The 14,653-nt window shown below is 55.0% G+C and overlaps 2 protein-coding genes across 2 annotated transcripts in view; both read left to right on the plus strand.

Annotated features, from left to right (window-relative positions):
- The first annotated feature begins 3,138 nt into the window (after positions 1-3,138).
- C4H2orf72 (chromosome 4 C2orf72 homolog) lies at positions 3,139-10,866 on the plus strand. Its single transcript, XM_075417879.1, has 3 exons — positions 3,139-3,670; positions 6,964-7,080; positions 8,107-10,866. Exons 1-3 carry the CDS (start codon positions 3,139-3,141, stop codon positions 8,196-8,198), a joined length of 741 nt encoding a protein of 246 aa, XP_075273994.1. The 3' UTR covers positions 8,199-10,866.
- A 964-nt stretch (positions 10,867-11,830) lies between these two features.
- The window catches only part of PSMD1 (proteasome 26S subunit, non-ATPase 1), a 76,785-nt gene continuing 73,962 nt past the window's right edge, over positions 11,831-14,653 (plus strand). Inside the window, exons 1-2 of the mRNA XM_075418151.1 lie at positions 11,831-11,975; positions 14,278-14,321. Of these exons, the coding sequence (XP_075274266.1) occupies positions 11,960-11,975; positions 14,278-14,321 (60 nt within the window). The 5' untranslated portion in view covers positions 11,831-11,959. The remainder of the gene's footprint in view (positions 11,976-14,277; positions 14,322-14,653) is intronic.

Below are 14,653 nucleotides of genomic sequence, written 5' to 3' on the forward strand. Positions count from 1 at the left end.
GCTGTGATGGTCTTTGCCCAACAGACAGTGTATAAAGGGTACCATCATACCACAGGCTGTGCTGGCAGCTCGTGTGGGATTTAAACATGCTGTGGCTCTTGGTGCAGCGGTTTGCACGGAGCATCCTGCCTCATTAGAGCCAACTTCAAGAGATCTGGGCTTCCCCAGTCAAACTGGCCAAAGCAAGGGTCTGTCTTCAGCTTGTTTCTTGCAGGGAGCAGCCAAAGCTGCTGCTCCCTCTTCCCAGAGATCTCCTGCTTGTGACTGGTTTATGAACAAATCTGTGTGAGGGCTGTAGCTGAAATTCTTTAGTGGGGGGAAGTATAAGCAGAGAAACCCCAAGGTGAGGGCTCCTGGGGACCAGCACCCGCTCCTGTCCCCTCCCGCTGCTGCTGGCCCAGCTCATGGTGCTGGTTACACCCAAGAATTTTCTCCATGGGACCATGAGCAGGATTCTGGACAGATGAGAAAAAAATCCTTCTAAATACAAAATCTGGGCAAGACTAAAGCCAGACCTAGCTGTTGAGTTCTGTCTGACTTTGCAATCCTGCCATCTTAACTGCTGCTCTCAGGGCTACCACGCCGGCTTGGAGGCATGGGCTCTTGCAACAACAGACCCAGATCTTTGGAAGAGGAGCCTAATCCTTCTGTTTTATCTCCGCCCGGTTTGCTTATCAGCACTTGTCAATGAGTAAGTTACCTTTGCTAGGACCCAGGGCTGTCCCTTGCCTGGGCTGTCTGGCCTGCGTGGTGCTGGCATCGTGCTAAGTCTGTCGTAGCTGGGACAAATGTTTTCCTGGCTTAAAACTGGTGGCTCACAGTGACCTTCCTGAGCTGCCACACCTCGGCTGTGCCTGGGGAGTGGCCTGTGGCACCTCCCTTCCCTGCAGTGGCCGCTGACCTGCTGGGCTCTGGGGTTAAGTGGCCAGGAGGACAGGCAGGGAGCAGGTACGCTGGCTCAGCCGCCCTCGTGGCACATGAGTTTGCCCCAGCGCACAAGTTGGGAATCCCTAATCCAGGGCAGGGATGTGGATTTCAGCTCTGCTTTTGCCCGCAGTGCTCCTGGAGCCTCCTCCGCAGAGATGGTTTGGCTCCCAACGGCCTCAGAGAGCAACTGGCCAAGGTGACTCCGGCCATTGGGACCTTGAGCTGTTTATCCCCTCCCAGGTTCTTGCAATAAGACATTACCTGTCTGGGGGAGCCTGTCCTGATATGGCGCAGGGGAGCTATTTACCACGTGCTGTGGATTGGAGCTTCCCGGTTCATCCGACAGACACACCAGCACTGCGCAAGTGCCAGGGTTGGGCACAGCAGCTGCCATCACGTGGCATTCATTCACCGCTGGCTGGCAGAGCCAGCTCGTGGGGTGCGGGCCTTTCTCCGTGCAGCGGCTGTGTAACGCGTGCTGGCACCAAAGCCCTGATTACAGCTCCGTACTTCTCCCAGCAAACATTTTGTGGTTTGGCAGGACACGTGCGTGTCACTGCGGCACGCTGCCGATGCTGGTGGGGCTGTGACTATGGGTGGTGTTTTGCGTGGAAGGGGACGGATGCGGCGTTTGCAAAGGGGAAGCCAAAGGGGAGCAGCTTGGGAAGTGACTCGGAGTTGCAGCGTGTGGGGCTGCGGCTGCGGCTCGGCTTTGCAGCGCTGCTGAGGCTTTGTGCTTGTGCACGAGTTGGCCATTGAGGAGGTGATTGCTTCCCAAAGGGTGGTGTGAACGTGGCTGCAGCCTGGCCAGCGTGTGTGGAGGCAGACAGCCTCCCACGGCATGTGACGCCCGCAGAGTCTGCTCCGTCGCGGGCCGAGGGTACGGTGTGTTACACCCCAAGGGGCACGTTGTACCCCTGGGGGTGCATGATAGCCGCTCCGCTGCTGGAGTCTTGTGTGTCGACGACACAAACCTGGGAGGAGTGGTAGATACACCAGAAGGCTGTGCTGCCATTCAGCGTGACCTGGACAGGCTGGAGAGCTGGGCAGAGAGGAACCTGATGAGGTTCAGCAAGGGCAAGTGCAGGGTTCTGCATCTGGGCAGGAACAACCCCATGCACCAGTACAGGCTTGGGGCGGACCTGCTGGTGAGCAGCTCTGTGGAGAGGGACCTGGGTGTCCTGGTGGATGACAGGTTGACCATGAGCCAGCAGTGTGCCCTGGCTGCCAAGAAGGCCAATGGGATCCTGGGATGCATGAGGAGGAGTGTGGCCAGCAGGTCGAGGGAGGTTCTTCTTCCCCTCTACTCTGCCCTAGTGAGGCCCCATCTGGAGTGCTGCGTCCAGTTCTGGGCTCCCCAGTTCAAGAAAGATGAAGAGCTAGTGGAGAGAGTCCAGCGGAGGGTTACCAGGATGATGAGGGGCCTGGAGCATCTCTCCTACGAGGAGAGGCTGAGGGAGCTGGGCTTGTTCAGCCTGAAGAAGAGAAGGCTGTGAGGGGACCTAATAAATATTTATAAATATCTCAAGGGTGGGTGTCAGGAGGACGGGGCCAAGGTCTTTTCAGTGGTGCCCAGCGACAGGACAAGGGGCAATGGGCACAAACTGAAGCAGAGGAAGTTCCAGCTGAACATGAGGAAGAACTTCTTCACTCTGAGGGTGATGGAGCGCTGGAACAGGCTGCCCAGGGAGGCTGTGGAGTCTCCTTCTCTGGAGATACTCAAGACCCGCCTGGACAAGGTCCTGTGCAGCCTGCTGTAGGTGACCCTGCTTCGGCAGGGGGGTTGGACTGGGTGACCCACAGAGGTCCCTTCCAACCCCCACCATTCTGTGATTCTGTGATTCTGTGCCCCACTTTGCAGCCGCCACCTCCTCCGCTCATCCCTCTCCCATCTTCCGAGCCCCTCCACGGTGCGTGGCTTTTCCCTGAATTTTATCATGACATCGGAACCGGGACCAGCCTGGCGGGAGGCCCATGCAAGGGGGCTGGTTGCGTGGCAGGTCTGGGGTCCCCAGGTGTCCCCCTCTCCCCAGTACCCTCTCCGCTGTGCCCAGCCGGCAGCAGGCAGGGGCTGCTGGCCCCGGGGAGCTGGAGGTGCCAGTCCCGGGAGGGTGCCGCGGTGACACCCCACCCCTGGGGTGCGAGCGCCCGGGTGGCGGGGCCAGGGGGCGGTGCGGAGCGGCGGGGCCGGGCGGGGCTCGGCGGCGGGGCATGGCTGCGGCGGCGGCGGAGCTGCGGGAGCTGCGGGCGCTGGTGGAGCGGGCGGGCGGGCGGCGGGCCGTGCTGCTGGTGGCCGAGGTGGCGGAGGGGGCCCCGGCCGCGGCCACGCTGGCCGCCTTCGCCCGCGACCTGCTGGGCGACGAGGCGCCGCCGGGGCCGGGGCCGGGGCGCCGGTCCCGGCGGCGGGCGGTGGGCGGGCGGCGGGCGCTGGCAGCGCGGCTGCTGCTGGTGCTGTGCCGCGGCGGGGCGGCTCGGGGCCGCGGGGCACGGGCCCGCCTGCGGGAAGTGGTGCGGGACGTCCGCGGCCGCCTGCCCCCGGCCCCTCCGCCCGCCGTCGTCGGCGTCCTCCTGCCCGGCGGGGACGGGGAGGACGCGGCGGTGCTGGACGCGGCGCTGAGGCGGCACTTCCCGGCGGCCGGCACGGTGCAGGCGGCCCGGTACAGCCCCGGCAGCCCCGCCGCCCTGCGCGACTGCCGCGCCGCCGCCTGCCGCGCCCTGCGGGCCGCCCTGCAGCACCCGGCAGGTACCGGGGGTCCGGGGGGGGGGGCACCGGAGAGGGGGGGCAGTGGGTGGCCGGGCCGCCGCCTCCCTGCCTCGGCCGGGGGGCTTTTACAGTGGGATTGGCTCCCTTTTCCGCTGGGGTCTTCCCCTCCTCGGTGGGATCCTGCCCATCCCGGTTGGATCTGACCGCTCCTGACGGGATCTTCCCCCCACCCCGACGGGATCTGGCTTTTCCCAAAGCGAGCTCGCCGTTCCTCATGGGATCCTTCCACTCCCACCCCAATGGGGTCTGGGTTTTCCCATTGGAATCTGGCCATTCCTGATCGGATCTCCCTCCCGCCCCTTGGGATCTGGGTTTTCGCACTGGAATCTGACCGTTCATGATGGGATCTGGCTTTTCCCATTGGGCTCTGACCATTCCTGATGGGATCCCCCCACTCCCACCCCAGTGGGGTCTGGGTTTTCCCACTGTAATCTGACCATTCCTGGTGGGATCTTGCCCCCTCACCCCATGGGATCTAGCTCTTCCCATTGGGATCTGACCACTTCTGATAGGATCTACTCCCCATCAAGTCAGATCTGGCTTTCTCCAAAGGGATCTCTTTCATGCTGGTGGGATCAGAGCCTTCCAATGGGATCTGCCACCTTCTGGTGGGGTTTCTGGCAGCTGGGGAGGACAAACTTCCCAGTGGGTTGGGAAGCACTAGAGCAGCTCATAGATAGCAGGGATGTGGCAGCTGACGGCTGTGACGCAGTGGCCATCCATGCCTATGGATGTGTGTTCTTGGGGACGCAGGACTGGGGCTCGGCCTGTGCTGTAGGGTGTAGGCAGGACCTGACCTTCCTGTGGGAGGAGGGTGCTTGTGCTGGCTTTGCATGATGAATAAGAACAACAGCAAGTGGGCGTTTGGGTTTAAAACCACGCGTCTGTGGGTGGCCAGTTGAGGCAATGTGAGGATGGTAGGGTGAAAGCTGGGTGTCAAACAGGCTGTGAGGATCAGCACTTACCCTGGGGCGAAAGACAGTCACGTTTGTGTGCAAACACACTCTGCCCTCACAGCAGCCATACAAAGGAGCCCGGGCTCAGTTTAGTCTTTGGCTTTGCTTGTTGCGCGCTGTTTCCCGTTCCTTTTTCCTTCTTTCATTTTTCCCACTTCCCTTATTTCCTATCATTTCCAGGGGCTCTGGTGTTCTGCTGTCTCACTGCCTTTACCCCGAGGGATCCTGGCACTTGCCTGCAGCACCGCATTGACAGGGTCCTCTGGGATCCCTGCAACATGGGGATGGTTGGCTGCAGCTCAGGTCCTGTTTTCCAACAGCAGAATCCTGGATCTGAATGTTGAGGAGCTTTGAGATGGCCAGGACACACTGCTAGGGTGCAGGGCTGTCTTCTGCCAACTCTTTGTACTGAGGCACATACGATCCCCTTTCCAGCTTCTCTCCTTTTGCATGCTTTTGTCTTCCTCATGCTGTTCCTGCTGCAGGAACTTCTGGTGTACTCCCAGACACGAGTGAGCCCTGCAGTGCTGGTCGCAGTGGCCTGGTGGGACAGCAGCTGCAGAGGCAGAAAAACATCCCGGCATACGTGACCTTTTTCCGCTTGTGCACATTGCTGGCGCTTGGCTCAGTACATGTATTTTTGTGGCTAGCTGTGGATTTGTCCTTCATGAGACATGGAAGCAGCATAGCAGCCAGCAGCGGAGAAAGAGGAGCAGAAGGAGCCAAGAGTGGGTGTTGCAGCCTGTTTGTGTGTGCTTTGTAAGCGTGGTGGGTAGGAGGACGCAGTGTGTTTCTTTAATTCACCTCTGATGCTCTGCTTGGTGTTCTTAGTCATGTAAGTGTCTCAGGACCCGCATGTGTAATGAGGACACTCATCAGTTGCAGAGTTCAGCCTGAGGCAGGGGCAGCTTCTTTCCATGCCTGTGAGCCCTACCTTCCAGAATGTCCATGTGGCCAGAGGGATCGCAAGTGTAGCCGTGCCTCTGGAGACCTGGGGACCTGGCAGCGCCAGGCATCAGCTTTGTTGCAGCCTGGTCTCCTTCACCCCACAGCTTTCCCCACAAGCAAGGCACAAGGGGAATAATCTCATTAATATAAGTGAGGGATGACTGTGGTAAAGGTGGGCATGAGGCTGCGGAGCACCCTGCAAAGCAGGTTCTAGGGATGCCACCATAAAGATGTCCTCAGTCAGGGCTGAGCTTGTCTTGTTTCCCCTCTTGAATATGAAAGGGGCTTGTGCTAAGCTGAAAAAAGATGCTCTTACATCTGGGTAAGGATGCTAGGAGTGTACAGAGGCTCTGTATAGTTGCTCTGGAGCTGCAGCCCCCCTGTGCTGGGAATGTCCCGGACACTGTCATGTGTGCAGTGGTGCTGGGACAGGAATGGCAGTGGGGTTCCTGCGTCTCTCAGGTCTGGAGCAGAAATGCGCTGGGCTGCTACGCTGCTGTGCCTCAGTGGTGTCCAGAGTCCCCGCACACTGTGAGGAGGGGATGTGTTTACGGCTGGAGGTTTTGGTTTGTTGGCTGGCAGGAAACGCTGCCACTGTGAACCCTTTAGTGTCGCAATGGTTTGATAAGCTGAAGGACGCTGAAGTGGTTTATCATTTGTTATCTGATTAGGAGGTGAAAGGCTGGACGATATTTCAATGGAGATGCTGAACTGCTGCTGTTGGAGACCACATGAAATATGCTGGTGCAGTGTTTTACTATAATGGCTTGAGAGCCTGTAGTCACTTGCTGTGACCTTCATTGTCCTCCAGAATAAATACCATACATCGATGGAGGCCACATGCTCTCTGCATTTTGCAAGCAGTTACAGCTGGATTTTTCAGCGTGCTGCAGGTCTGTGTGTCCAGCAGGTCTCCCTGGGAGGCACGAATTGCTCCATAAAGCAGGGAGCAGTAAATAAGTTGATGTGGCAGAAGCTGTGTGGTAATACCAAAGAAAAACTTCCTTCTGCGGGAGTGCCGTAACCGTGTCAGTCCCCAGCCTCGCCGCGTGTGCCGGCTGAGCTCCGGCCAGGTTTCTCGTTGGCTCTGGGTTGCCACATCCAGGATGGTTTTGGCAGTGAGGTGGCAAGGTGGAAACCGGCAGCAGAGACAAATTTCCAGGGCAGCAGAGAGTTTTCAGCCTGAAATAAGGATTGCCAGGAGCTGCTCTGTGCTTTCCAGTGGTGGACTCTGTGGGGTGGACCTGGTTTTGCTGTGAGGAGTTGGGCTCGTGGAGGGGGAGACGTTGTGAGTCAGCAGTGGGGAAGCTGGGGAGCAGCAGGGCTGACCTGCTGCTGGTCTGAACTCACCTTCTCTGGTTTATCCAGAAGAGAGAAAAGCCAGGGAGAGGTGGAGGCTCCCATCCTTTCTGCGGTGCATTTCCTGGAGCCGAAGGAGCCGGAGAAAAGGTCACGAAGCAAAAGCTGCAAACAACATTCATGAGGGTATGCCCGGTGCTTTCCTTTGTACTCCTGCTGTGACTGTCAGAGGTTCCTCACCGACTCCCTGGTGATCCTGGTGCCCAAACCCCTCGCTGGTGGCCCCCTTAAGCTATTTCCAGCTCTGCAGCTGACATCTCTTCCCTGGCTGTGATTTGGCCAGAACCTGAAGACAGTCAGCATCTCCCTGTCTTCTGACCTTTTGCTTGTCTAAATAAAGCCATGCTGAGTCTGGTGCCCAACTACACCCCTTGGAGTGCTGCTGAACTCAGCTGCGTTTTGCCAGAATTGCTGGCAGCAGAACTGCTGTCTGTCTAAACGAATTGGAAGCATCACCCTGATCTTACGTGATGTTTTCTGGAAACATGGCTGGAAGGGGTGTTCCTAAACCTTACCTATGGGGCTGGTGGGGAGGAGGAAGAGCGCAGTCAGCCTTGGGCTCCCTGATTCTAAAGGAAATTGTTCAGGTAACAAATAGCCTGGCGTTCAGCCTTTGCTGCACCATTGGCACTTCTGCTTGCCTTTCTCAGCAGTGATTTTCTGCAGAAGTGCTCCCATGCAGGAGGCCACAAGGTGCATGGTGTGGAGATCCAGACTGCTCTACGGAGCACATAGAGGAGGGGAAGCTCCTGCCCTGTAAAAAGCATAAGGGTCTGAGAAAACAACTGAAATGTTTTTGCAGCTTTGAGACATGTCCTCCAGGGTCAGAAAGCGTCTGATCTTGCAGTCAGTGCCAGGCAGGTGAGACCTCATGGCAACGCAGCTTGTTCTGAGATTGCTGAGACCGCAGGAGGCCAGGGAGCTGGGCCCCGTGCTCCTTTGGTCATAGATCAGCCCCCTGTTTCTTGAAGGAATGTTGAATCTGTAAAACAAAATGAAAATCAGTTATGAAAAGAATCAGCTGTGCTTAGGTTGTGAGTATATATCGATTGCTTTGTCCCATAGTTTCTTTTCTTGTTGTTTTAAGTTGCATTTTGCATGAAGAAGGGTTTCCCATTCACATCTCCCTTGACCTCTCTCTGCTCTTTGCAGATGACCTGCAGGAACCCAAGGAAGAAGTGGCTCTGACCAGCCTGTCTCCCAATGGAAACTACGAAGAAGCTGCTGGAGACACAGGCACCTAGAGCTGCTGGGTGCCCAGCACAGTCCACGTCCCGGATCTGCACAGTGGATTTGGAGCAGTGGGAGGACGAGCTGGTGCATGCCCACTCACCCTCTCCTCCAAGGACTTACTACTCCGGGGAGAAGCTGCTTGGCTTCACTTGCCACGGTCTTCTGTAGCTGCCAACAACCTCTGAGGTCCATGCCAGAGAGCCATCCCCTGCTGCACCTTGCTGTCCGGCGGTGCCTGGAGGTGCTGAGGGACACTGGGCTCTGGCGAAGCCTTTTGGGGCTGCATCCCACATCCTGGGCGGGATGACGTAGGGACTTTGAGTGTGAAATGCAGCCACCTACTTGAAGAATGAGGAATGCTTTCTAATTACGAGCAAAGTTCTCTGCTGAGATTGCTGGGGCTGGCCTCCCTGGCAAACAGATTGTGCTGCCTTGTTTTCCTGCTTTATTGCTGCTTTGAAGTTCCCGCCCTCTCTCTGATCGGGCAAAAAACCCCAGCAAATAACACAGTAACATAGTGACTGCAGTGGGACTAAATATGAGGTCTCGGATCTACTGGATACTGAAAAGGCTTGAATGTAACTGTGTAATGTGAAGAAATGCAGTAACAGCTCACTGCGCATAGCAAGAATAACACAAAAGATACTGATAGTAATGGCAGCTGGAGCAGAGGGTGTTTGGGAGCAGGAACTGGCTTGTCCTTGTGCTCCTTGGCATCTCTCTGGCTTGTCCTCGTGCTCATAGACTGCCTGATGGACTGCCTGGTTTGGAATGGGTGGCAGATGGACACTGCGGTGTGGCTGATGCTAGGTGGGGTTACAGGAGAGGCCCATCGTACCTAGGACATCTCCACAGCCATGTGGTGGCAGGTCTTTGAGGTGGCCTGCAGCATTCCGCTGAACAATATGTGGCTGCTTCATAAATAAACATAAAAATAGAAAAATAATCTACTTCCGTAGTTCCAAAGGGCTGCCTGTAGCCTTTGGGGCAACAAAATTAATTACAAATCCTTGGTTTATGAGGAATATTATTATAATTGTAGGAATACCTTTTTTAGTTTTACTTTAATGCAACATAAACCAGGTCCTATTTTATTTTTAGCACAAGCTGGATTTTGTTTGGGACTGGACATCCTTTTGGAGTTTCAGGCCAGAAACTTCAGCCCATCATGTCCTGCCTACCTCTTCTCTGGATTAGCTCCTGAATCATGGCAGTACATCCTCCATATGCACTTCTATTCCTCCTCTCGCTCCTTTTTTCACAGTGGCAGCTGAAGTGTTTGCAGTCGTGCCAGCTCCAGCCAGTGCTTTCTCCCAGCAGTGTGCCTTTGGCATCTCTCTAGCTCTTACCTGGAGTAGGAGATGGGTTTTTCACCCAGCTCTGCTTATGATCGTGATCATCAACATTTTCCAACAAACTTTTTTGGTGCCTCAGTTTCCCCAACAGTAGGGTGGGGACAGCAACACCTACCTACCTCGCTGGAGTAATGATGGTAACACTGGAGCGGAGCTTAGCAGTTCTTGAGTTTAGAGTCAGTCCCTTTAGTGATGGTGCTTTGCCCTTTTGGCTGGGATAGAGCAGCTGAGGGTGTCCAGGGCATGCTGGCAGGGTCAAGTGGGAGAGATGGGGAGCATTTCCAGGTGTGCTCAGCAAGTCTCTATGTTATCATGCCGCTTGTTTGGATGTGTTGGGAAAGTTAGGCTTGGTGTACATAGGAAAGCTTCGCCTGAAATGCAGCTGTAAGGTGCTCTCATTGCTCCTTAAGAAGGCGGGAGGAAGGGGGTAGATGGATGCCAAGTCCCTGTGAGCAGCCTTTGGGGAAGCGCATGTCGCATCTCTTCACAGCAGAAACACTTCCCTGTGTGGGTGTGGGCTGGGGTTGCAAGCCTAGGAGATAGCTGATACGTTGCTCTTCAGGGAGGGCACTGAATCCGCTCTCCCTCTAGCCTGCAGGATTTCCGTAGGTTTTCTTTGCTTATGACCAGGTGGAAAATGCATATATAATTCTTCATTACTTGTGACTTTATTAAGTCACTTGGTGTGGGTAGCTGTAGTCATGGCCCTGAGCTTCTGCACTGAGTGGTGAGTGCACCATAGCGAGATGAAGGCATCCTCCTGCTCTGTCCCTGGCACACGCGCTTAGGTCTGCTGTGCAGTGGATTCCCTCTGCTCGTCTTCACAGCAGAGCCCAGGTCGCTGGGCAGTTACGTACTTTCCCAATAAAGCCCCTGGTTAGGTGGGTGCAGTAGGACATGACAGTATGATCAGGTGAATCTTTATTTTCTTGCAGTATTTGGCCTTTGCTGCCTAGAATCTACCAATGAAGAGATGGCCCAAGACTAGATTTCCAGTTACACCTATCTTACTGCTACAAATCCAATGGATTTATTTACTGGTAGTTTTTAAGTAAATCATGCAAGTTTACTCTTGCAGTGAGACTTTTGTGGAAGCAGATGAAATGCCTGGGGTTTAGGAGGTGTGAGTAGGAATACGTTTGACCAATAGTATTGTTTTCCTTTGACTGAGAAGTAAAAGTGACTTGAATTCTTTTTTTTTTTTTCACAAGCTGGGCATGCGGAGGTGCAGCAGATTGTTTTACACATTTAATTGATTTAATAATTTAAGGGCACTGTTATCTTATGTTCTTGCTGTAAAGAATAAAGACATTTAATTCCTGAACTGGAACATGTTTCAGTTTGTTTTTTTGTTTGCCATGGTGTTATCCTTAAAGTAGCATTATGCATGGCTTAACTGGTGTTTCTCTTGATTTAAATAAAAGGTTTGTTGGGAGGGAATGGAAGTGACCCCAGTATATGGCATCCAGAAGACCAGCAGAATCGGTCTGTGCGCAGCTCGGGCAGACCGCTCGACTGTGGGCACCAGGGAAGGCTGGAGACCTTCTCGCTGTCTGAGAAGAGCTGGGCTGACCCTCTTGGCGTGGTGGGTACGGCTCTGGTAACTTTCATTAATAACGTTCACTAACTGCAGCTGTCAGGCCTGCAGCCCTTCAGAAAGTATCTTCTCCCGTTTGGTAGGAACAGGTAGGAACCAACGCCGCCGAAGCCTGGGCGCCTCGCCCTCTCGCTGCGCAGCACCATCGCCGTGAGCTGGACGTCCCTCGGAGCAGGCCCATCTCCCCGTACTGCCACCGAAGCCGGAGCCAAAGCGGCTCCGCGCGCCTTCGGGTGGGCACGGGTGTGGGAAGAGCTCCGGCGCGGCCCCGTGCCCGCCAAGGAAGGGTCAGACGGGGAGAGGCCTTGGCGAGCGGCCGTGGGGCACAGCCGGGCGCCCGCTCCCCTTTTGTACGGGGAAATGGGGGCGGGTGAGGCCTTTCCCCAGGGCTACGAGGGGCGCGGGGGGAGCCGGGGGCAGCCCGGCGGAAGGCAGCAGCCGTTTGCCCAGCACAGCGCAAACACGAGCATCTACGGGGTCACCCGTGGGGCCCGGTGCGCGGCCTGGCGCGGCCTGAGTGCGCCCCGGGACCCCCGCCTGCCAGCGGGGCACGGGAAGGCGCCGGGAGGCAGAGCTGTCCCGCTCGCGCCTGGCTGTTTCTCCGCCGCCCCGCGCAGGCGATCGCCACGGGCACCTTCCCCGGGAGCAGCGGGGTCCTGCTGGAAGAGGCCCTTCGCGGCACTTCCGGGCCGGGCGGCGGCGGAGCGGCAGCGGCGCGGCGGGGACCCCGGGTGGCGGCACCTCCAGCACCGCGCCTGGGCCGGAGCAGAGCCGGAGCGGACCCCACCTCCCTCCGCGGGCCGGGTGGGCGGCAGACACCATGATCACCTCGGCCGGTGAGGGAGCGGCGCGGGGCAGCGCTGCCCGCCGGGGTTTCGCTGAGTCAGGGCCGTGACTGGGCACCGGCGCAGGCCGCGGGAGCGACGGCCGCAACGCTCCGTGAGGCCGCCCGTCACGGGAGCCTTCTCCCGGCCCCGGTCACCCCCGGCCGGTAGCCGCCGTGCGTCCCGGCGGGAGCGGGAGGCCGCCCCTTTGCCCGGCGGTTCGCCACAACCGGCTCTTTCAGCCTGAGGCGCGGGAGGCCGGGGGATGCCCGGTGCCCGGCCGTGTCCCGGGGCGACCTCCCGCCCTCCGCCGGCTGCTGCGGCGGGCTCGGCGAGGACGAGCTTAACGTGCATGAGGCGTAGGAGCCATAAAGCGGGTGGGCAGCAGGGTCTGTAGGAGGCGGGGTGGGGGCCGGGGCAGGGGGAAGAGGCAGACCTGCTCCTCGGAGGGAGTCAGAAACGCGAACGCCTTGCAGAGGAGAAGCTGGCCTGAAGAGCCCAGGCTAGCGAAGTGTGTGAGGAAATGGGTGATGAGCACTGTTTCTGGAGCTAAGGAGAGCTTCATAGCGTAAGGAAATACGAGAACTGTTTATGAAAACGCTTAGGCCAGAAATGAACGTGTGACTGGTTGTGACTTTCTGAGGGAAACAGTACGGAGGAGAATAGTCTGCAAGTGGCTGTCTCTTTCTGAACCCTTTGCTTTACATTTAAGTCTTATTTTAGTTGAGAAGTACGAATTCACTTCAGAGGGGGTTTTAAAAAGGTAGAAATGGTATGTTGAATGGGAGTGAGACAGCTTCCTCCCGATAGATCAGGTAAATGCAGGAGCTTCCTTTTTTAAAAAATAATGAAATCGTACACCTGGAGTAGAATTGCAGAACACAACTGGAGGGAGTGCTGTGGGGTGGGCTGCTGAACCTGCCTGCCCCACCAAAGGGCGCTCCTTCAGTTGTTGTTACTGACGGACGTGTGTCTAACCTGGTTTTAAAACAATCTCTGATAACAGGTTCTACAACCTTGCTAGGCAAAGTGAATAACTGTCTTCCTGTCAGAAAACTTTTCTTATCATCAAACCTCAACCTTTGAAGCTCCAAATAAAGCTTGATCTTACTATTCCTATGTGACACAAAGATCAGACTATTCTGTGTCGGCTGGCAGCTGCCCTGTACATGTATGAACTCTGTACCCTTCCCAGATTTCCATAGACTAACCCATTAGTCTAGGCCTTCAGTCAACCTTCATAAGTCCTGATTGCGAGGCCTCTTTGTTCTTGTTGCTCAGTTCTGAACACCCTGGTTTGCTCACAACTCTGAAAACACAGTGCCCCGCACGGGGCACAGTGGTCTGGCTCAGGCGTGTTGGTGCCAAGCAGATGGAAGGGTGGCTTCATACCTCTCAAGAAACCCTCTCACTTACACGTCTCGGTGTGAAGTCAGGGTTCTCTGCCTCCTGCTGCAGCCATGTGGTATTGTTGATCATGTTTCACCTTAATCCACTGCACTGTTCAGATTCCTTTCTGCATTTGTACATTTTAGTTTTCATCTGCACGCTCTCCTTTCAGATTTGTCAAGATCTTCTGAAAACTCAGTTCAGCCCTCCAGTAGGCGTGCTGGCCTTTCCAATTTGATGTCTTTATTTAGATTTTAAAAGATTATCAATCTGTACAACAGATGAAAGATTAAAAGCAGAGAATTGTGTTGGACTTTGATCAGATCCTATTCCAGCCCTTTCAGTTGCATCCTTGTAGTCTGACAGTGAAACCATCTATAACCATTCTGCAGATTGAGCTCCACAAATAACTGTGAATCTCTCTCTCAGTTATATCAGTTAAACAGTGTTTCTGCAGCTGTTTGTACAAATGTTCTGGGACAGCGTCAGGAGTCTTGCTAAAGTTGCGAGATACGACGTCTTCTCTTAGCCGTGAGGCCTGTTTCCTTGGATTGAAAAAGTTGGTATGTTTTGACATGATCTCCGTTATGCCCGTTGGGGAAGTGGAAAGTGACTTTCTAGAAAGCAGTCAGCAAACTAGTGATGGAGCTGGAAGTAATTCCGAGATTCTTCGAGTTCCTGCCTAGTATCTTTTCTTCTAAGAAGGATCACCTTTTATAATCGGTGTACCTTTTCAGTTATAAATTCTGAACTGTTTTATGTCGTGTTTAGTACAAACTTGAATCTGATCTTTGAATTTTAATACTGAAGATTTTAAACCAGTGTTCCAGAGAGAGCCTCCTTTCCTGTTCTGTTGGTTTTGAACTAAATGTGTTCACTTTTGAGGCAGAGAGAGTCCAAAACTGACTATGATCTTGTTTTGCAGCTGGAATTATCTCTCTTCTGGATGAAGAAGAGCCACAGCTCAAGGTAAGCTCTTGTATCTGGGAGCGAATAACAGCAACTGCCTTATGTTGAAAGCTTAAAATTAGAAATGAGTGGATCTCAAAAATCAATGGTTGGACAGCAACAGGTGGGCCCCAAATCATATGTAGCCTGAAAGCTGAAAGGAAGGGCTTAAATAACATAACAGATGGCAAGCTTTCTTGTTTTTGAACATAGATAAACTGAAGCTTTGCATGCAAAGATCTCTATTCACCAAAGCTCCCAGCTCTATGATGATAATGGGGCTTTGTTACTTAAAAGCATTCCAGAAACTGCATTTTGACTCATAAAATTCAAAGCTAGAGAACATGTCAAGT

The sequence above is a fragment of the Opisthocomus hoazin genome, chromosome 4, assembly GCF_030867145.1.
Source record: "Opisthocomus hoazin isolate bOpiHoa1 chromosome 4, bOpiHoa1.hap1, whole genome shotgun sequence".
Taxonomy (NCBI): Eukaryota; Metazoa; Chordata; class Aves; order Opisthocomiformes; family Opisthocomidae; genus Opisthocomus; species Opisthocomus hoazin.

Excerpts from the sequence above, each read along its gene's own strand:
- C4H2orf72 (XM_075417879.1), top strand. The coding sequence starts at position 3,139 with ATGGCTGCGGCGGCGGCGGAGCTGCGGGAGCTGCGGGCGCTGGTGGAG. Across the intron at positions 3,671-6,963 it reads CGCCCTGCAGCACCCGGCAG|AAGAGAGAAAAGCCAGGGAG; the intron begins GTACCGGGGGTC and ends TGGTTTATCCAG. Across the intron at positions 7,081-8,106 it reads TGCAAACAACATTCATGAGG|ATGACCTGCAGGAACCCAAG; the intron begins GTATGCCCGGTG and ends TGCTCTTTGCAG.